The sequence below is a fragment of the Bos mutus genome, chromosome 22, assembly GCF_027580195.1.
Source record: "Bos mutus isolate GX-2022 chromosome 22, NWIPB_WYAK_1.1, whole genome shotgun sequence".
NCBI classification, from domain to species: Eukaryota; Metazoa; Chordata; class Mammalia; order Artiodactyla; family Bovidae; genus Bos; species Bos mutus.
The window spans coordinates 37,171,324-37,194,416 of record NC_091638.1 but is presented as its reverse complement, the minus strand read 5'-3'; the positions used below and the strand labels follow the sequence as shown (position 1 = coordinate 37,194,416).

At 44.7% G+C, this 23,093-nt stretch overlaps 1 protein-coding gene across 2 annotated transcripts in view; it reads right to left on the bottom strand.

Annotated features, from left to right (window-relative positions):
* ADAMTS9 (ADAM metallopeptidase with thrombospondin type 1 motif 9) overlaps positions 1–23,093 on the bottom strand; it is a 162,907-nt gene that overhangs the window by 12,436 nt on the left and 127,378 nt on the right. For both annotated transcript variants that reach the window (XM_005903770.3, XM_070359683.1), the window contains 8 exons: positions 12,757–12,930; positions 9,953–10,147; positions 8,246–8,378; positions 7,945–8,039; positions 7,736–7,830; positions 7,508–7,641; positions 5,620–5,711; positions 530–634 (listed from right to left, as the gene is read on the bottom strand). In XM_005903770.3, coding sequence (XP_005903832.2) covers positions 530–634; positions 5,620–5,711; positions 7,508–7,641; positions 7,736–7,830; positions 7,945–8,039; positions 8,246–8,378; positions 9,953–10,147; positions 12,757–12,930 — 1,023 coding nt within the window. The remainder of the gene's footprint in view (positions 1–529; positions 635–5,619; positions 5,712–7,507; positions 7,642–7,735; positions 7,831–7,944; positions 8,040–8,245; positions 8,379–9,952; positions 10,148–12,756; positions 12,931–23,093) is intronic.

Here is a 23,093-nt window from a genome sequence, read left to right as displayed (position 1 = left end):
TCTTCATTGTCAACAAGCTCCCAGGTAATTCGGGTGCTCTGGGGTGATCCCACTGTGAACAGCTAGATTTTAGAGCAAGAACTGACTTGTAGAGCCTGTGAGTTTTTCTCTCATTCTCCAGAAACCCTCCTGATGAATGACTCCTTTTTCCAGCCCTTTTTGTATTATTTCATTTCTTCTGAAACAGACATCACTGTCCCTAAGCTCGCATAGGTTAATTGCATGTTGGTTAATTAATTGCAAGATATCTGAGCCACACACGCCCTTAGAGGCTGCTGAGTGCTTTTGGCATCCTTCTAATTGCTCCCATGGTACTCCGGTTCACATCTCTGGGAAGAATTCATCAGAAGGGTAAGCAAGACTCTGCTCCACTCACCTGTCCACGCGTCAACCTTCCATTTATGTCCTCAATTTTCTTCCTGACACTTCGTAAAATGGTTTGAGGAAGTTCCTTTAGCATCATAGCCTCAGAGGGAGGGAAAGAGGAGGAGAAAACAGAACTCATCCTCCAAGCCATGGGGACCCTTACCGGGGACTTCTTGATGTCAGAGACGGCATAATTCCCTTGGGAGATCCATCTGGCAGATTCAGTTAGAGACAAACCGGTTCCGTAAAGGTTGATGCTAAAACGACCCTGGAATAAATGGCCAGTGAACAAGATTTTTAGTCCACGTGACATCCTGAGCAAAGGTCCCACACAATAAAAAGGTAACCTGGAGAAAGATATTAATTCATTATGATAGCTAACTAATGACTGAGGGTTCTTTGTAGTGGTGGTGGTGGGGGGCGGTTCTGAACGAGGCACTTTACATGCATCATCTCATCCATCCTTGCAAGAGCAATCTGAAGGGGATTTTCTTCACAGATGGGGACAGGGAGGCCTGGCGAAGGTGATTAACTTCTCCAGGAGACACTAAAAGCCCAACTCACATTTTCCTAACTTCAAAGTCCTCACTCTCAACCACCGCTATTCTGCGTCCCTAACACAGCAACCCTGATGTTGCTCACAATTATCAGATTCCTACAGGAACAAAATGCCACAGTGTAATTTTTTTAACAAGATCTCGCTGCCAAAGCTTCCTGGGCTTCAGCTCCCCACCGCGCTGAGCACGCCGAGTCCTAAGCACAGCGGGGCGAGACTTCAAAGGAGTGGCGCGTTCTCAGGATTAGCCTGCAGAGGGCGCGCGCGGCCTGCGCTGGACCAAGGTAGGGACCAGCCAAGCTTCCAGGCCCAGGGAACCCACACCTCCCAGCTGCGCTGTGGGATTCCTTTCCAAGCGTGGCCTCGGGTGTTTCCATTTTTATTTCCAAGGAGACAGGGCAGCAGAGAGCCTTTCCTGCCTTCTCCATCTGTCTCTGTGTATTTCTCTCTTGCAAAAATGACTCCACAAAGGCATCTTAAATAGATTCATGAGCAGTTTGGGAGTAAAAAGTATGCTTTCTGCAAGAACTGCAGACAGTGGGTGAAAGCTTCCTCTCTGAGTCTTAGGACACAGTTTTTTGTCAAAATGGTCTTAAATACATCAGAGTAGTGAGGTGGAGGCTCACACCTAACCAGACCTACGTGTAAAGCCGGCTTTTTCATGTGCACAGATGATTTACCCTGTAGGAACCTCAGTTTGTCCATCTGTAAAATGGAAGGTAATAGTAAGAGTGCCTTCCTCAGACTAGTATAGTGATGACTAAATGAAATTAGCTGAGGGCTGTATGGCTGGTCCCTAACAGATGTTCAAAAATATTGGTATTAGTCCTGCATTTTCTTATTGTTTTGTAAGTGCTAGTTTTCTCTCTCTATTATAGCAGTAAGCTTATTGAGGGGTGGGACTTGGCATTGCTTTGCCTATTTATATCAGTTATGGTTTGTAACATATGACGAGGCACTTGATATAGTCTTGCTGTGCTTAGTCGCTTAGTCGTGTCCGACTCTTTGCAGCCCCATGGACTGCAGCCCGCCAGGCTCCTCTGTCCATGGAATTTTCCAGGCAAGAATGCTGGAGTGGGTTGCCATTCCCTTCTCCAGGGGATCTTCCTGACCCAGGAAACGAAGTCAGGCCTCCCATATTGCAGGCAGATTCTTTACCAGCTGAGCCTTCGGAAAACCCTGATATAGTCTTAATAAATATCAATATTACTTCCTAGCTCTTCCATGAAGACTTCCAGGATCAGGTGTAACTTGGAGGTTTCCTCTCCATGTTGGTTCCATAAATGCTAAACAGTTTATGAACTCTTTAGGGGCCTTAAATCCTACGTCTGTACACTGGGAACAAAGAGCGTTCCTATTCACAGAGGTGAAGGGAGAATTTAGTGCAGTCTAAATCAGTGGATTCCATCAGAGGACATTTTTGCCCCCATGGGAAATCTGGCAACCTCAGGAGACATTTTTGGTTGCCATGTCACAGCTGGTGGGTGTGTGAGCCACCAGCAGCTGATGCAGAGAGACCAGAGTTATTACTACATATCCTACAAGGCACAGCCTAGTCCCCAACAACAGAGAATTATCCAGCCCAAAACATCAGTCGTGCTGTGGTCAGGGGGAGGAATTTATCCTAGAATCCCGACTCTTCTGCCTTTAGTGCGATCTCAGGCAAACGGGTTACCCTTCCTGAGGCCATCTGTAAATGGGTAATAAGACAGAATGCAGAAGATATGACACACCTAGCCCATTACCTGGCAGAGAGCACGTGATGTTTTAAAATATTTTTTGAACTGGTTTTATGACAGTACTATGCAGATGTTAGTGGCTGTCGTGTTGAGTGACTTCAATACCCAGGTATCTGTGATTGTGGTCACACCAGATGCTCAAAACCCTCCTTGCCGAGCCTCCTTAGACATTGGCTTCTGGATGCTGCATTCGCCCACCTGGCCAATTCTTACTTTCCTAACCTCCCTCCCCTGCAGAGGGCATCCACACAGATCACAATGCCCAGCCCTCACTATTGCCAAGGATACCCTCTTCTTTCCTTCCTTATCCTGTTTCCCATGAAGACTGCCTGACAAGCCTACATCTCAGAAGACAGACGTGATACGCTTTGACGTCAAAGTCCTTAGAAGGAGCAAGTTCCTAGCCCCAGGATGTGTCAGGCTGATCCCCAGGTTCAGTGTCTGAGCACGTAGCTGAGCGGATTACATGCTGGCTAGATCTGCCCTTTCAGAGCAGGTGATAAACAAGTTTTTGTTCTTATTCTCTCTCTGGCCTATTCAGGGTCAGGGATTTGCATTTTTAGCCAGCATCCTAGTTGATAATTAGCACTCTGAAAGTTGCCTGTCATCAGTGGAGCGTAGATCTACTGTCCTTTCCAGCTCCAGTTCTCTGTCCCCATAGGCCTTATCTTCAGGGTTCTAAAGTGAGAGTTTTAGCTACTATCTCCTGTTGCTGATTTAAGAGTAAAGGTGATTAAGGCATGCATACACTAGATATTCCAGAAAGGTCAGCAAAAGATGTAGCTTTGACAAAGGGAGGCTTTTGTTCTCTGCTGGACAAGGGTGTATGCTGTACAAGTCTTGTCTGAAAACAGGACCAGCCAGACACGTCTGCTTTCATGGGTTTGGACTCAGATGCACTGGCATCAAATCTGGCCTCTACCGAGCACCAGCGTGGGTTTGGATAGATCACCTGACCTCTCCACACCTCTCAGCTGCCTCATCTGGAAAAAGGGCGCATTCTCACAGAACGCTGCGGATGATTACATGCTACCCTGATTTAGAAATGCTGAGCACAGTGGCTCAAGTGTAGTGAACACTCAGCAGACACTCATAACACCAGCAGTAAGAATAACGCCACACGCACTGTGATCAGGATAACAACATGCACTCTGGCTGCGAGGGCTCTTGGGGAACCCACCCTTAATGATACATAGATCCTTAAAGCAACAGCAGTGGATGAGGAGGAAAAAGAAGCAGACTGTCAAACACAGCATCGCTCTGCTTTGATACCTCTGCAGTCACAGATCAGAGGACAAGCAGGACTCCCGAGTAGTTTGCACAGTCCTGCTTTCTACAGGCATTTCCCTGGAAAAGTGATTTGAAAAACTCCCGCCTTTCATCAGCATAGTTGGTGCTCAATAAACTTCTAAGGAATTTAATTCTAAAAGTATCTGACACGATTTAAAGAATGGACTGGAAAGAATACAAGTTAGCCTCATACTGGCTTCACTTTTCTCACTTAGTAATTGCATTAGTGTCAGGATTTAGCAAATCAATCAGTTCCTTTGTCTCTGAGTTATTAAAATAATCAAATGCAAATTACCTCTCATTTACTTAAGTTTCACCAAAGATGCACATATCGAAACAAGAAAATCCTGAGGCATTTGAAAAGGGCAGGGACAGCCAATCTATAAGCTGTTAAATGCAACCCAAACGAATGGGGTGTTTGAAGTCATCAAGTGCTCTAAAGAAACCGCACTTCAAAAGTTTTTCAATTCCTGGGTAATGGAGAAAAGGCCCCTTTTAACATTCTGTCCTTTGTTTATTTTCTTTCTCCCCTGAGAGCTTCCTTTTCACTGCTCTAAAATGTTTAGCAATACTTTCTAAAGCTTGGGGCTGAGAAAACACGTCGTTAAAAGAAAATTCAGATGTGTTTGTCTTTGGATGGTCTCTGGTTGTGTGTAAATGCATCCTGGGGAGGCAGTGGCTGGCACTCTGAGCAGATCCCAATCCCAATTCCTAGAACCTGTGAAGGCTCACAGCAACACAAAGATTTCCAACATGGAGTTTGACAACAGCTTTATAAAGACCTCATGTAAACCAGCGGAAAAAACTGGGGCCAGGATCTTCTGTCCAGAATCACCTAATTCATTACGTGTGTCCTGTCCTCTCCTTGCAGAAGCCTCTGGCAAAGACTGATGCCTACTTGGCAAAGTGAGCCAAGGATGATTATAACAGCCTGTTACAAAAGGCAAGTCAAATGAACAAGCCACACCTCTAAGGAGGCAAAAACCTGCACAACTGTCGAATGGGTAAGACGGCCACTGAGCAGCTCTGCTGGAGACAGAATCCAGGAGACAGCTTTGCACTTCTTGGTCCAGACACTGCACACTTATGCAGTGGAAACTGGACTGACAGGTTTTCTGTGTCGTGCAATATTCAGAATTTTTAACGTCTGACAGCAGAGTGTTGGCATCTGCTTGTACTGCCTTTTGAGAAACAACCGTGTGCATCTCTCCCTAACTCTCCTATTTGTGATAGGACACTGACAACCTGAAACCAGTCAGGAGAAAACGGACACCCCAGAAAGGGGCAAATGCTACAAACCACTGCTTCCCCCTGCCTCCATCCCTTGGAGAGCCAATCATTAAACATTTACCAACATCATCATTTGTTTAACCAAAGCTTGCCATCTGATATCTGATTTGTTTCTAAGTTTTTACCATGATCACTGATGCATTCTGCTGAATGCAGAAGTCTGGCTCGTGGCCGTGACCACTTCCTTAGGAAGCACCCCTAGGAGCTGAGAGGCTGGAGCATCTGTGAGGCCTGGATACAGGTGGCCAAACTGCCTTGCAGCTAGAGCTGCCATTATGATTACATCTGCAGAAACAGATGCAGCCCAGGGTGGGGGCGGGGTGGCCAGGGAGGGGTGTGGGTCCCTGGGGGCGGTGGGTTGGTGTCCCTGGCACGTACCTGTGGGCACTTGGCGGCACTGTAGCAGTCCCCAGCAGTGGCAAAGGGGACGGGATGTCCTTCATTGGTCCTGGCAAATTGTAAGTCAGTGGCTGTGGGGTTTTGGAGAAAGGGTTGAAGGGAGGGGAAAGGTGAGAGCAGGAGAAAGAGTTTGGACAGGATATTAACAAGGAGACAGAAGGGAAGAAGAAGAGTTAGAGAAGTCACAAGAGGGTATGGGAAATTAAAAAAAACAATCCAAAATATGATTAGTGAGCAAATGGATCCAGATGTACACTTGCTCTGCTCCCCACTCCCCCAGTCACTGTATTTGTGGTTCCGAGAGCTTCCTTCCCTGGGTTTTACCAGCACTGTCTGTCTCCTCACAGTATGGAAGCCAAAAAAAGGGGTTTCAGATGATTCTGGACTCGATTCCTATACAAATAACTGTGTGAATCACCTCGCTTAAATGCAGTGTAATTGGATGATTGTGAACCTCCTGTAGACGGCGGCCGCCTTGGAGGCTGCAGGACTGGGGAAATCAGCCAACCAAGCATTTCCAGCTACTTAGCAGTTCCTCCCCAAGGCTCAGCTGTCCTCCTGTGGCCCAGGCAGTCTAGTTGCCAAAATGTGGAGCAATTAGAACCCACATCTTGAAAATATTAATGGCAGTTTCTCAAGTTTGGGGCTAACTTGTAGTTTTTAAAAAAGCCAATAAAAACAATGCTCATGTTTTTAACCCTCGTGTAGGTCCTGAGAACAGCTGGGAGAATGGGGAAGGCAGCTTGGGAGGAGACAGACTGAGAATCCTGCAAAATCTGGTGGGGACTGGAGACCGGAGGCAGCTTTTTAAACCTTTCTGCTTTGTCTTTTGGGAATAGCAAGAGAAGGCCTCAATCTTTTCTGCAGTTTTGTGGGAGGGAAATCTGAGTCCCCCATCCTGCCTTTTCCAGCTTCAGCACCAGGAAGCTCTGGGTCTCAGCTGGGGCAGTATTTAAGTGGGAAACTGCAGACTCTGCCCTTAGCCCTCATCAGTCTGGCTGAAGGCAATTAAAAATATCTTGGTACAAATCAAGTGTAATCTACCTCCAAAGGAAAGCAAGGCAAGATTACAGGAACAATGTTAATGAAAAAAACTTAATTATTCATTATTTCTGTTTTCCCTCCATTCGAGGGAACAGGTTGGGATATTTGAGCTGTCTTTAACCACTCCTATGATTAATGTCCCTAACAAAAATGCAGTGTCGGCCAGAGTATGAAATCAGCCCACAGGCAGGCTAGTTTAAAAAATAGGTAATTCTGTCCTCCATTTTTCTTCTGTAAATCGGCCATCAGAGCAAATTAGTTTTATGCTCGTGTGTGTGTGTGTGTGTGTGCGCACGTGTGCATGTGTGTGCACATGTGCCCGTGTGTATACACTGCTGGTGGGAACCCGGGGTGGGGTGAATGCTGCTACGTAAATTTCATAGCTTCAGAGTCTGCATCTGCTCCCTTAAAACTTCGTCCTTCAGAATTTCTGCTCCCACGCTTGCTCTGCCTAACTCAATACTTGGCTCACTCCCACTTGGCCTTAAGGTCTCAACTACGATGTCATGTTTTGGGAGACGCTGCCCTGACTTCCCCACTATGATGGCACCCCTTTAATGTGCCTCTGTCTCCTCTGTTCATTTGTCACTAATCTGATGGAGCACTGCCCACTGCTCAGCCCTTTCCAGGCACTGGGGGGACCACAGTGATCAAAGGTGGAGCAAACCCCACCTTCAGGCAGCTTAGACCAGGGTTGTCATCCCTGGATCGTAAGTTCATTTTCGTACCCTCTGGGCCTCAGCCCAACCCCTGAGCAGGATGTGTCAGGGCCTGAATGGAAAGACCCACGGACACACGCCCCAGAATGTGCTATGGGACTTACTGATGATCTGCATGGTGGTCAGATCTATTCTGACCTTCTGGAAGCTGGAGAACCCAGCTGCTGTGTAGTCCTTCCGACACTGACAGTCATCACGTCGGCTCCCATTGTAGGGGCATTCGGTTGGGTTGTGCAACCTATAAGACAGAGAGAACGTTCTGGTGAGGATGGGGAGGCGTTTCTAGGGATCTCCAGGTGGTCCGGGCTCTTCTGAGTTTGGAGCTCTCCTACCTGTGCCCGTAAACCTCAGAGAAATTCTCAGAGTCGCCGTGGACCAGTGTCATGTACTCCTTGGGGTGGTCAGAGTGCATCCCTGCACAGAAGACCTGAAAGACAGACCAGACAAAACCTGCCAGGGAGGCTCGGAAATGGGACCGAGACAGCCAGGGCTGCCGGCTCTGAAAGCAGTGCAGGGATAATGACTGAGCTCGGACGAGTACCTTCAGGAGCTTTCCTGTGACGATCAGGAAGTATTCCCCATCTTCACCGGCACCCTTCAGCCTTTTCACTTCCTTGCAGTTCTGGGGCAACTCGCCTAGAATACACAGATCCATGAGCATGAGCTGTGAGTCTGCAGTGGCTGCCAACGGGACTGGTTACATCATTCATGTGCACATTGGTCAGTGTGGGAGCCAATGTCTCAAAAATAAATTCTCTATTCCAGAAAAGGGCAGGCAAGCGCATCAACAACAAGACCTGCTCTTCAAGATCCAGAAAGGTGGCTTTGGTTTGCTGACTTACAGTTATAGATATTGTGGCAGGTTTTTCTTTCTTCCGGCTTCAGGTCAGCAGGGCATAAGTGGCTGGGCTGGTCATCGTTGGTGAGACACTGCACAGACCTATGCATCACTCCCACGCCACAAGACACGGAGCACTGTAAGCAGAGCAGGGTCAGTGATGGGTCTGTGGAACCTGGGGGACTGGGCTTCCCGAAGCATGGAGCTCAGAGCTTAGAGGTTTGCTGCTGAAAACAAATACCCAATACTTGGACAGCACTTCCTATGGGCCAGTCTTTGTGCTGAGTTCTATACATACATGCCTGTACATATGTACTCATGTACCTACATAGGTATTCAAGCATATGAGAAGTTAATAATTTTCTCATCTAAGCCTTGCAATCACCCTATGAGATAGTACTGCTGCTGCTGCTAAGTCGCTTCAGTCGTGTCCGACTCTGTGCGACCCCATAGACGGCAGCCCACCAGGTTCCGCCATCCCTGGGATTCTCCAGGCAAGAACACTGGAATGGGTTGCCATTTCCCTCTCCAATGCATGGAAGTAAAAAGTGAAAGTGAAGTCGCTCAGTTAAGCATCCAACTCTTGGTGACCCCATGGACTGCAGCCTACCAGGCTCCTCCATCCATGGGATTTTATTCTATTTTTACAGAGGGAAAATTGGGGCTCAAATGTGAGGAAATTTGTTTAAGGTCATGGTGGATCCAAGATTGAAACCTTAACGACTTTCACCTGGTCCCAAACTTCTGCCTGATCATCACTTCACATCAGTGAAAGTCTCATAGTCAGCAGCCAGGAGGCTGGGGCAATTTTCTATGGCAGTTTCAATTTCAAATATTCTTACCTGTTGTAATCCTAACTCAACCAAGAATTCCTGATCCAGAGGGACAAACAGGTTTCTTAGCAACAGAAGCTACAACAGTGAACACTTCTATAACCCTTATTAGGGGAAAGACAAGAATTCTGGGTGCTTTTTAATTTTAAATTGTGGTCAAACATGTGGAACTTAAAAAGGTGTCATTATAACCCAAGTGGTTTTTATGCATGAATATTCATTTCATCTTCATAACCCATTCTGCAGGGGAGGAAACAGACATGAACTTTTGGCACCTTGTCCAAAGATCAAACAAGTCAATCCTAAAGAAATCAGTCCTGAATATTCACTGGAAGGACTGATGCTGAAGCTGAAGCTCTAATACTTTGGCCACCTGATGCAAAGAACCGACTCATTGAAGAAGACCCGATGCTGGGAAAGATCAAAGGCAGGAGGAGATGGGGACGACAGAGGATGAGATAGTTGGATTGCACCACTGACTCAGTGGACTGAATTTGAGCAAGCTCTGAGAGATGGTGAAGGTCAGGGAAGCCTGGCATGCTGCAGTCCACGGGGTTGTAAAGAGTCAGACAAAACTGAGTGACTGAACCACCACCACCAAGGCTGTTCAACTGGGAAGTGGCAGAACCAAGAATCAGATGGAGGCTGTATGGCTTCAGGGCTAGCCACCCCCACCCCCCGGCCCCTGCTCTAAGCACCAGACCCAAAAATCAGAGAAGCTTTCTTTCCCTATCAGCCCATTTCATGATGCTAAGTCCTGTTTCTCTCCCAGGGCTCTCCTGGGAGGCAGTCACTTAGGACAGCTCAGGTAAGGTATGTTTGAGTCAGGATCTGAGATCCAGCAGCTTGCCACCATGACCACCCAGTTGGCTACTTACACTCCCCCAGTTGCCCACTCTCCAGGTGGCTGACACAGGGCACTCTCGCAGGAAGCAGGGCTGGACACTGGGCGGCTGCATGCCTGGGCAGTTGATGGTGGTTTGGTAGCTGTACTCGTAATTCTCCTTCCCGGTGTAAATCTCGCTACAGGAGACCAGCCTTTGTTTGTAGCCCTTTCCACAGGTCACTGAGCACTGGGAAGAGGCGGGTAGAGAACAGAGGTTGGAGCAGGGCCTGGGGGCAGCCACAATAGGCCCCTGACCTCCACATCGAACGCTGACCCTGGGACAACGGCGCGGAGAGCTGTCTTTATTAGCTTATTACGCACTACAAGCAGCAGCCCACAGCACTCAGGGGATGTGCAAGCCCTACAGGAGCCTTCCAGGATCCATGCTGCTACTGCATATGCGCCCCCAAACAGTCCCCCATTGGGGGCACCTCAAGCCCCTGCTCTGGATTTTCAAGGTGAGAAGCAGGTGGGGGAGGCGCTCCGGCTGTCTCTGGGTCCACTTACAGCATCCACAGCTCTACAAGGGTGGACAAATCACACTTTTCTGAACCTACCATGACTGCGTCAGAGAAGTGACCCGGTGAGATGCAGAGAGAGCTGGAGATGCCCTCTGTGTAAAATCCAGGCTCTTTGCCGAAAGAGGACTGTGGGACAATATCCTTCCCTACTCGATGGTCTGCTGGCCCATCTGCCCTCTGCTCAACCCCTCCTGTCTCCTGTCTCCCTGGCTATGTATTGGGTTGGCCAAAAAGTTCGTTCAGGTTTGTAGTCCAAACAAACTTTTTTGGCCAATCCAGTATCTTGACTTAAACATTACCTTTCTGCTTCTCTTTCACTCTCTCTCTAAATCATGCACTCATTTATGCCTTTTGCCATAATTATATGGCACTTAAAAATACCCAGACAATCCAGAAAAGGAGAAAAAAGAAGTTTTTCACAGGTGTCCCAGCTCCCTTCGGTGATGGGACATCTAATTGGTTATTGGTAAGATTTCTAGATTGTGTTCAACTTCCTCAGCTACATAATTTATATAATATACTATTTTAAAAAGAGAACAGAAATCAACCAACAAATTTAGTTTTGATGATACTTTTAGGAAAAGTCATCAAATAATTGGCCACTCGCTGTAAAAAAGTTACACAAAATTAGGGTTTCAGGATTTCCAAGGTCAAAGAAGGGGCCAGATGAACCCTGGAAATTGTATGCAGCATGCGGTGTGTTTTGCTTTTCTCGGGGTGAGGGATCATAGCTTCTTGGCTCAGTCGTAAAGAATCTGCCTGCCAATGCAGGACATGTAGGTTTGATCCCTGGTCAGGGAAAATCCTATGGAGTAGAGAATGGCAACCCATTCCAGTATGCTCTGCCTGGAAAATCCAATCAATGGACAGAGGAGCCTTACAGGCTACAGTCCATGGGGTTGCAAAGAGTCGGACACAACTTAGCTACTAAACAACGACAACAACCATAGCTTCCATCAGTTCTCACTTGCTATTAAAACCAGTGTCTCTTTTTCCTGCTGTCTCCTGAGTTATCACATTAAGCCACATGGCTGGCTGCTCCTGTAGCATTTCCAGGGGGAAGGCTCCCCTTGACAGGGTTTCAGACAGAGGAGGGAGCCAGCCCAGCCACAGGCACGCAGAACATCCTCGCGCCTTCCCTTCCAGCTGGCTTGAGACTTGGAAACACTCTGTTATCCACTTCTTCCTTCTTTGGCTGCTGCTGTTCAAATGCCCAAAGATGCAGTTGATACCGGGCCAGCAGAGTGCAGGGCTCGTCTGAGGTATGTCATGCATGGGCAGATGGCTTACAAATGGCGTCCGTCCAAGCTGTGGGTATTTTAGAGTACCTAAAATGCACGCCTTGACCTCAGTCTGCATTAAAGGCTGAACGTCTGAGATGGCAGGTGCTAAGACCCTTCTCCCCTACCAAACAGGAGCAATAGGAATCCCCGTTTATGTGGGGAATGAGCTGGGAGGTAGTCTTTTATAGCAATGGAAGGGAGCTCCACAAACGGTCAAGTTCTATCCAGAGGCCTCCACAGCTCTGAAAAGAATACACACCCTTCAGTAGCTGTTAAGAGCATCCTGAAAATGTTGAGTGCCTCTGGCTTCCTTTATCCTTTGCACACCAGAGTTCTGATGTGTAAGAGGCTCTCATCTCTGGGGGTTGGAGAGAGGAATAAGGTGGGGAACATCCTACGATTGACTCTGAAAGATCACCTCTGCTAACACAGGACCCACATTTCTGCATGGCCTTCACTGGAGGGGAAGAGAACCTGTTCCTTTTATACACCATGTGCTAGTTTGTCACAGTCCCCACCATTTCTTATTGCCTCCCTCATGCTAAGATATTTTCTTTTTTTTTTGGCTGTGCCCTGCAGCATGGGGGGGATCTTAGTTCCCCGACGAGGGATCAAACTCATACCTGTTGCATTGTACAGAGTCTTAACCACGGGACTGCCAGGAAAGTCCCCTAAGATATTTTCTTATACTTAACCTTCTTCAGGCACCTAGAGCCATCCTCTAAGAATTCCTTCCTAATGATAATAACAGGACATCAGGGTGACTCACATGATTTTAGAGTTGAGGGGAGCTTGGACACCGTCTCATGCACCTCTCTGTTTGCATATGTAGGACTCCAGCCCAGAAGGCTGAGGGACTTGTCTGAGGGCTTCCAGTTCTCAGGGAAAGAACCAACAGGTGGATGTGCGTCTCCCCCATTCTTGCCCTCATCAGTCTGCCACCCCTAGGCCATCGCTGCCTGAAGGCGGTTCCAGAACCCCCAAGACCATACCTCTGACCATTCTCCTGTGATCCAGACATACTCGCAGGGCTGCAGACTACAGCTCTCGCGGTCCACAGGCCGTGAGCTCATGCCACAGTGCACGCCGTGAACCTCACCACCTCTGTCCTCATCCACACATACCACCTTCCGGTACCTGGAGCCTTCACCACAAGTCTTGGTGCACTGTTACAGACAGACAAAACAGGCGGTGATGTGGAAGAATAACAGATGATTTCTCAGGTCTTGTTATTGTGATAATGTATTTTCCTTTCTGTATACTCTTTAAGATTGGGAGATAGCTGAGTGTATTATCAGAGAACTCATTATTTTACCCTCGTAACTTAACAATGTAACTGAAAAGAACACACGTGACTCCATATGGGGTCTAATCCTTTGGCTCTAACTCTTGTGCCCTGTTGCCTGTACTTAGGAGAAGGCAATGGCACCCCACTCCAGTACTCTTGCCTGGAAAATCCCATGGATGGAGGAGCCTGGTAGGCTGCAGTCCATGGGGTCGCTAAGGGTCGGACACGACTGAGCGACTTCACTTTCACTTTTCACTTTCATGCATTGAAGAAGGAAATGGCAGCCCACTCCAGTGTTCTTGCCTGGAGAATCCCAGGGACGGGGGAGCCTGGTGGGCTGCCATCTACGGGGTTGCACAGAGTCAGACACGACTGAAGCGACTTAGCAGCAGCAGCAGCAGCAGCCTGTACTTAGCCATCTGCCTCTGCACCTTTTATAAAAGAATGTTGCCTGTAATGTATGTTACAGCCCATTCTCAAAGCTCTGACCTTTAAAGTATTCATTCATACAAGGATAAAAAGTTGCCAAAAAGAAAATAACAATGGTCCTATTGGAGGTTTATGGGAACCTTGTGACCAGGCCTACTTGGACAGCTCTGAGAACAAAGAATTCTGGTATCAAGAAGTCTGCAACAACCAGTCTAGCTCTGGTTAAGATGGTTCTTTGGGACACTAGTCCACCATCTTCTTGGTCCACTGGCTTTCTGAATAAAGTCAGAAAATTGCTATTCCTTGCCCCAATACCTCATCCCTCGATTTACTGATACGTCATGTGGCAAGCAGCATGAGCTTGAACTTGGTAACAACAATACTGTTTCTGCCATAATGATCAGCATTCAATAAGTGACTGTCAGGATGAAGCAATGAAAGCGTGAATGAATGAAAATTGGATTTGGAATGAACCTTACTTCACTCACTCAAACACTGCTGCTGCTGCTGCTGCTGCTAAGTTGCTTCAGTCGTGTCCGACACTGTGCGACCCCATAGACGGCAGCCCGCCAGGCTCTCCCGTCCCTGGGATTCTCCAGGCAAGAACACTGGAGTGGGTTCCCATTTCCTTCTCCAATGCATGAAAGTGAAAAGTGAAAGTGAAGTCGCTCAGTCGTGTCCAACTCTTAGCAACCCCATGGACTGCAGCCCACCAGGCTCCTCCATCCATGGGATTTTCCAGGCAAGAGTACTGGAGTGGGGTGCCATTGCCTTCTCCACACTCAAACACTAAATCTCTTTAAAACATATGGCCTCTAGATATTGATGTTGAAATACCTCTAGAGTCAGGGAAGTTATTCCCTGTTCAGGTGGTCCATTTCATAACACAGAACTAAGCCTATCTCTTTGCTGACTCCAACCTCTTGTCCTAGTGGTTAATTCCAAGGGAGCATAAAGGACAAGTTTTGTTTCCTACAAATAACCACCCTCAGGCACCTGAGGATAGCTTTTCTTCTCCAGACTGAATTGGTGTCATCCCTGGATCATCTGGCCAGTATCCACCAAGTTCCTAAGAAGTGTCTGGCCCTATGATGGGTCTGGATGAATGGTAATGGAAACAAAGAGCACAGAGATGAGCTGTGTTTTAGTAGCAAAGACGGACATTAAAGAAGTAGACAGCTAGGGATCAAGATTGAGCCACTACTATAATTTCCATTTTTCAGATGAATAAACTAGGATTTAGCCGCCTAAAGATCTCAGGCTATCCATCTCTTTGTGAGGTAAACAGGATAGATGTTTTTTATTCCCATAAACCATGTGGAGAACATAGAGCAAGTGGTATGTTTCAATCTAGAATGATCTTTGTGCTGACCACAAATTACTTATCTCATTTTACTTTGACCAAGAGCAAACCCCACTGTAGAAGTTTCACCTTAGTTATCTGTGCTGTTAAAGGTCTTCCAAAGCCTGTTCTATCTAAAGCATCTGTGTTACTCAACATTTCAAGACTCTAGATTACATAGGAAAGGTACTGTAACCAACCTGTGTCAAGGACAGCTTAGGTTTCCTTTAACCAGGGATTATAAACTCTGTTGTCTCAGGGCCTTATCCGACTACTGTGAACTGTCATTGTTGTTCACATAATATATTTTAAACTTTTTCCTTTTAGTCTAGAGAGCATCACAGATCCCATTTTTCTTTTGTCTCTGACAAGTCTCCTTTGCTTTTATGACCTGCCTTATCCCAAAGGCATTTGAGTATGGAATTCAGCTTGACCCAGAGATGTCTTACCTCATATACCCCTTGCCTTGCTTTTCTTTTTCTTTCTTTCTTCATTTCTTCCTTCCTTTCTCCTTCCTTCCTTCTTTCTTTTTTTTTTTGGTTAGGAAAATAGACATAATCCATTCACCATTTTAACCATTTGAAAGTATACAATTCAGTGGCATGTAATCACTGGCCATGTTGTGAAATCATGTCACCCCAAAAGGGAACCCTACACCCATTAAGCAATCACTCCTCATTCCCTCTTTCTCTCATATTGTTGCAACTACCAAGCTACTTTCTGTCTTCATGGATTTGCCTGTTCTGGGTATTTCATAAAAATGGAATCATCGAATATGTGGCCTGTTTTTGTCTGGCTTCTTTCAATTAGCAGAATACTTTCAAGGTCTTGCCATATTGAGCATGGATCAGTATTTCATTCCTTTTTATGGCTGAATAGTCCATTGTATGGATATACCACCTTTTGTTTATTCAAATGTTAATGGACATTTGGGTTGTCTCAGTCTTTTGGCTATTATGAAGAGTGCTGCTATTAACATTTGTATGCAAATTTGAACACCTGACTTCAATTCCTTTGGGTGTATCCTTAGGAGTTAGAAATGCTGGGTCACCTGGTATATCCATGTCTTTTGTGAGCTGCTTTGTTCTTTGAAAAAGTAGAGGGGGTATGTATGTGGCTGTATCTTGATAGCTCCTTATCAAATATTTGCAAATTTAATTTAAAATTTCTGTTGCTTCAAACTCAACATCTAGGGTTATGGAATCATTCATAATTTTTCTGGGGCACAAATCTGAATAGAAAACAGTGTGAGATGAGCAGAGAGGAGTAAATCCTTTCCTCCCAGTGCAGGAGACTAGCTGTGCCTGATGCAGCTCAGCTCTGACTCAGCAGTTTTGGGGATTTCTCTTCTCCCGAAGGATACTGAGAACCATTGTGAAGTAGTAATGTTTCTGTTACTTCATTAAAAAAAGCTAAATGAGCCATTGAATGTCACAAAACAAAACTGGCTAATTTGTGATGTGTAGATGTGTGCAGAAGACATACTTAACTCCCCACAGAAAAGGTAATTCCTGAGAAATCAGGACTTAGGTAGCGCAGAGAAGAACATGATTACTGAGCAGTCAACCTGGACTAAACCTTCCAGTGTTCTCTTTCATTTTCACTAATCCATAGGACTTTAAGCTGTATCAATAAGTAACAGTTTAGAGCAGAAAAGCAAGGGTTACTTTTCTGCTTGTTAGATGTTTCTCCCTTGATCTTAAGTAATGCTTAACTACCATAAAAACTACTTTGCCAATGGTGGCAAAGGGCATTGGGAAACCTTATTTTGAATATAACTTTTAGAATAACTAAAGTAAGTAAATAAGTGACTTGCCCAGTGGTTTGGAATGAGTCAACAGTGGCTCTGAAAATCACTTAGCATAGGCGTTCTCCTGGGGTTTTAAATCCTAACCAGAGTATAGGGGCTGGGTAACCAGAAAGCAATCCAGCCCATACTATAGGATTTTATTAGCTTTCAGTAATACCACCCATTCCGCCCATGTAAGATTTATGACTCTTACCTCTGTCCTGGAATATGACCTAGAATATTCTGGAAAACAGATGGAAAAGCTCAACTAAGCTTATTTTAATTTTCAGAAGATTTTCCTCCAATTTCTTTATAGCTTTTAGAAAATTCTATACAAAGTATATAAGACACACTACCAGCCTCTCTGAAATTCAGCATATCTGTGATTCAGTAAGCAACTATCACAGCCCTGGGTTAACTTGGGTAGTTTGCTCCTTGTTCCATGGGCTACATGTAACTATAAATGTGTTGAAACTCACAGGGAGGAAATAACATTTTAAATTTGAGGGTGAGGAAGATATAAAATAAACTTTTAAGGAACTATTTTATTTAGCTAGTTTGGCTGACCACAGGGTGATGTCTAAAAAGGATCATTTAATGCAATGAGTAGAAATTGTCTTTCCTAAAAGACTGGAATCGAGTTGCTTTACTTTTTTTGCTTAGGTGCTCTAACCATGGAGGAAAGAAAATCATTCTTCATATTCACCTGCTCAACCTGTATGGTTGCTGATTTTCTCCATGGAGGAAAGAATGTGTTGTGCTCTTACTAGGGTCAGGCTGTCATTGTTAAATAGTGTGTGGGAAAGCAAGCAAAAGAACAAGTGAAGAACTTGACAGTATGGTGTTCTGCTTGTGCTAAACAGAGTCTTTGGCTAAAAGGAACAGACAGTAAAAATTAATTTATCCTAACATTGCTTTACATCCAAAAAAGGAAAAATAACCTTCAAATTACAACAGGTTCATTTTAAAAGTGGAGTTTGGGCATCTTTGTCCTAAAATATTATATGTGCCAGAGTAAAAGGCAGAAATAACTGTGTGGATACATTTTGTAACTTTAAAGTCATTCACTCATTCAACCAATACAAACACACCTCAGAGACACAGTGGGTTTGGTTCCAGATCATCACAATAAAGGGAATATCACAATAAAGTGAGTCACATGGGTTTCCTAGTTTTCCAAGGCACACAAAAAATTATATTTGCACTATAATCTACTAACTATGTCATAGCATTATGTCTAAAAACGTACATAATTTTAAAATTCTTTATTGATTAAAACAAACAAACAAACACAGATGTCCATCACCTCAGCCTTCAGTGTGTCCCAGTAGGAACATCAAAAATCACTGATCACAAGTCCACAGACACGCTGGGCTCTGTCCTCCTTCTCTCTTCTACCTAGAATCACTGCCTCTTGGCGTTTACCCCTGACCACCCTAGAGAAGGTAGGGCTAGCCTATCATTCTCTATCTCAGCACCTTGTCTGTATTGTTTTTTTTTTCCATCACAGCACTTTTCATAATTGGTGATTTCATAGAACATATCTGTTTGCTTGTCTTCTGTCCGTCTCTTTCACTAGATAATCAATCCCTACCATAGCAATTCCACATTTTCTATTGTAACCGTAACGCCTAATGCCTGGCACTTTGCAGACTCTATAAAGATTTGTTGAATACATGAATGAAGGAATGAGTAATAAAGAGTTAGTATTTGGCCCTTGTTCACACATCAAAACCTGATCACTCCCTACTGTAAACTTCATAAAATCTTTGTAACCAACTGGCCAAGGACCTGCAGTTCATGACTAATTTTTCTGTGCTAAGAAGATGAACTTGGGAATCATTTTACAGCTGATATCAATAAAAATTTTTAGAATACAAATATGCGTTAGAGTGGTCCAAGTCCCTGCACTGGGTCAAACAGCCATGGGGTGGGCAGCTCAACAAAGGCCAGGCAGATCTGAGCACAGCTTGTCCATGGCAATGTGACAGGAAAGTAAAACAGCTGTCCTTACAGGAAAAACAGAGCTTGTTTGACTATTCTAAAAGACATGTTACAATGCTGTGATTTTAGAGTTGAAGCCAATTACCAGGTATTGTTTTATAAAGTCTTTTCTTCTTCCTTCCTTCCTTCCTTCCTTTCTTTCTCTCTCCCTCCCTCCCTCTCTTCCTTCCTTCCTCTTTCCTTCTCTTCCTTCTTTTCTTCCTTCCTCTCTTCCCTCTACCTATTATTCTCTCACTGCATTCATTCATGGAGTCATTCATTCATAAAGTGTCTTCAATGCCACTGTGCTAAAAGCTGGGGAAAACTCTGGTGAACAAGCTTTATGACTTCAAACAGCTGACAATATCAACAGCAAAGATGGGCAAAAACGATTCAGACCGCTAACTACTGAAGCAGAGTATTTTCAAGGTGCAACGAGAGTGGACAGGAGGGCTACCTGACTCAGTCATTCGAGGGGAGGTATGATCAGCAAGGGCTTCTGAAAAGATACGACATCTTGTCTGAGACTTGAAGGATGAGCAAGGGTCACTCAAATAAGGAAAGGAGGAGGTCAGCCTTATTGTGTTACAGAGGTACTAGGGAGGAAGGAGAGTATTCTGGGTAAAGGTAAGAAAAGGTAAAAAAAAAAAGAGCACTCGTAAGTCCTGGAAGATTTACTCCTTAAAGCTAAGGGATGTATAACCCACATACTCAGAATTCATATTTAATCAAAAGCCCTATAAGTAAGCTATGAGTAAATTCATTAGCTTACTTATAGGGCTTTTGATAATCTATAAATTTATAGATTATAATATTATAAGTTTGTTATGATGGTAATTTTCAAAAGAATTAAAAAGTCAATTTCTTAAACTCAGCCCCAAGAGCATAATAATTCAAAAGTGAGTAAAACTGAGCAATGAAAAGCTAAATAACTAGCCCAAAGTTGGCAGGTGATCTTAAAAGCCCAGCACTGTGATACACAGTCTTTGCTGAAACGGTGGTCATCATCTGAACTCTCCATCAAGACTTCATGTACCAATGAGGAGTAACATTTGCGAAAGGCCTAAAATATGCTAGGCACTGCACCGAATCCCTCCCTTAACCTCATTTAACCTAAGACCCGGATTCAGCAAAGTCTGACATATAATACCCATTTTGCAGATGAAGTAAATGGAGCCCATAGATTTGATGTCAATTTCCCAGAGTCCCAGGTGGTCTTGTTTACAACACTGTGGTTTTCTGAAGAGAGCATTTTTCTCTTCTTCAATTATTTTGTGCTATATCTGAAAGTCCAGGCTCTATCCTTGTGGTACCATGAATAAACATTAATCCCCCTTCCCCAGTATAGTCAACAGGCCTCTCAATACACAAAGGGGACTAACGACATGCTCCATCTTCATCAAGACTTCCCCTCAACCACATGCCTTAAGGTCTGATTATCAACCAACTGGACCAAGAATTTCATTTTAAGAAGAGGGTGGGGCAGTCACCCTCTAGAGAATTCTACTAATACTTTGATGCCAACTATGCTGAAAGAGGCTGGCCAAGCCAAAAATAAAATAAAAGAATTCACCTCGGGTGCATGTCAACACGGGAGGAGGTAGACTATAACGATTCAGAGCATGTATTCCTGAGGTCAGGCTTCTGGGCTTCAAATCCCAGCCTTATTACTTAGTAACTACATGAACTTGGATGAATTAACTTAGCTAAGCCTCCAGCTTCCTCATCTTTAAGTGAGGATAAAAATTTAATTACAACACCAGAGAGTTATGGAAAAGGTTAAATGAGGTCCTCCATATAAAAATACTCAATAGAGTGCTTGGTCCATAGCTTAATGAACAACGAGATGTGTTACTTTTAATATCATTTGTATTAGGGCCACTGTGCCAGATAATCATAGACGATGCCCCTCACATTGTAGCCTATGGGAATGGCAGCCTTGGGCTTGTACAGTGTACAACCTGTGTGACTGTATACAACATTCCTGATGATCACGCTATTGTGCATAGGTGGAACTCATGCTTCTCAAGGTGGACACTTGGATTATTTCTCATGAAGAAGAGGGTGCCATTTGCTATATGCCTGGCATGAAGTACATCTTGCCAACAAGCAGGTGGGTTTTTAATAGTGTCCAAGGGGGAAGCAAAATGAAAAAATGCACATGTAGAAAGCAAACAACAGCTCTGAGTTAGCTGTCAAGAACAGCTAAGAAGAAGAGAACTTCCCATAACAGGATGGGATGGGGGTAGCAAGTGTCCAGCATCTGATTCACTGGGCTCTAAGGCTGTGCCCTGACATCTCACTGACATTAGGTCAAGGTGTCACTTGATGAGGGGAGGGAAGTTAAGACATGTGTCTGCACATATCAGGTAAAATGGAAGTGGAGTGAGTGGGTGCAGAGGAGGAGAGAACCAGAATGAAGGTGAAGGTTGATTGAGGGGAGCATGAAGGGGGTGGACTATCAAGTGACCACCCAGTTGACTGTTTAACAAGGACACTTTAGACCATGGAAGTAGGGGCAATTGACAATTACACCAGGGCTGCCCCAGGTAAGTAGGATGAGAGGCCACTCTTTTCCTGACATGGCTTATGAAGGTGGTTGCCCAATTGCTCACAGCATTCCCTTGAAGCCTTGTGGCCAAGGGGATGTTAGGAAAGGACCACCAGCATGCCCTGCTAATGAGAAACTATGGCTTTTGATGGAACTTCTCCCTCTACCATCTAGCAGCCCTGAGACTCACTTTGGCCAGCTTAGTGTCATATGAGGGCCTCCAATCCCCCTCACTAACCAGGTCCACTAGTCTCCAACTCTTTACTTTGGGTTCAGGCTGATGGGGAAGCATGTTGGCAGGAGGGTAACTATCAGAGTCTGCTTTTCTCATTGCTTCCGTATGATCAGCTTCTAAATTTAGCCACAGGCCAGGCTTTCTTCGTAGGTCTTCTGTTCTTACATGGCACTTGAAAGCAATATTTGTGGAAGGATTTAGAAAGATCAATCTGCATGGCACATGCAAAGATGTAAATTTCTAGGCACGTTTTGGATGATTAGAGAAGAGGATCTCCTCAGTGCATGTCTGGCAAGATTTCTAGTCTGTGTGAGTCAGAAAGAAGTGTCAATGGAGCATGCATTTTCCCAACTGACTCCAGCGTTTTCAAAAGTTGGCTACAGCGTCAGCTGTCAGCTTAGATTCATTTCTGAACACTCTTACTCTGTGCTCCTTGGAGCAGTCACACAGGGTGGAGTTTGGCAGGACATGAAGACAGAGAGGGAGAGAGCAGGCAGTGGTAGGTCTGAAGCAAGAATCAGAAAGAGTGTTGAGTGGTGACACACAGGCAGAGACGAAGAAATCTTTTCTCCCTTCCATATCTCACCCTGTCAATCCCCAAGCCACTCGATTATTTATAGTTTTCTCAGAGGGACTTTGCATAGTTACCATTTTACCATTTTATAGATGGCAAACTCACAGCTCAGAAAATTAGGCATCCTTGTTCTAAGCCAGGCGTCTGAAGTGTGGCAGTGCCAGGATATGAACCACATCTGAAGAATTCTACAGCCTCTGGGGTTCCCAGCAACTTGTGTGGCTCAAGTACAATTAATTTGAAATATAACTGCTCTAGCTATTCCTCTCTACCACTGTCTGATAAAAGTGAAAAAAAGAAAAGAAAGAAAAGAAAATAATAATAAAAAAAAACCCTAGAGTTTCCTTTGAAAAGGAAAATGAGAAAAAAAAAATTTTTGTTTTCTTTTAGCAGAGAGGGTGAGACTCCTAAAGAAAAGAGATGACTGAAAACAATGGAAATAATCAATCAGGAAGGTGAGAGAGAGGGAAGAACAGAGCTGGAAGGCTGAATCCCCACAAGGATTAAAAATGCAGTTATAGGAAAACAAATCCCATTTAAAATGGAATAAAACAGAATAAAACACCTAGGAATAAATTTAACCAAGGAGGTGAAAGATCTGTACATTGAAAACTAATAAAAGACACTGAAGAGGGCAGAAATACATGGAAAGATTCTGTGCTCATAGGCTGGAGGAATTAATATGGTTAAAAGGTTCATAATATCCAAAGCACCATATGCAAAAGAATAAAACTGGACCTCAATCTTACACCATAATAAAAATAAACATGTGGGTCGCAAAGAGTCAGACATGACTGAGCAACTGAACTGAACTGAACTGAACTGAATATAAAGCACTCACCAGAGTGCCAGGCACTGTCTCTCCTGTCCTGAAAAACTATTCCTGGTGGGAAATTCCTGTCTCAACTTCCTGTCTCTGAACATTTTACACCTTGTACTTTCTGTTTCATTCCAATGTCAGTAGATAAAGTATTGCTTTTAAAAATATCTTTTCCTCCCTTGTCTACAACTGAATCTTCTCCACTGGAAACAGAGGATCCCCCCTACGAAAGTCCTATCCTTGCTAGAGCCAGGCCATTCCTCAGGGACACTTAGTGTTTTCTTTAACTAGACATTAACTTGGAGAAAAACAAATTGG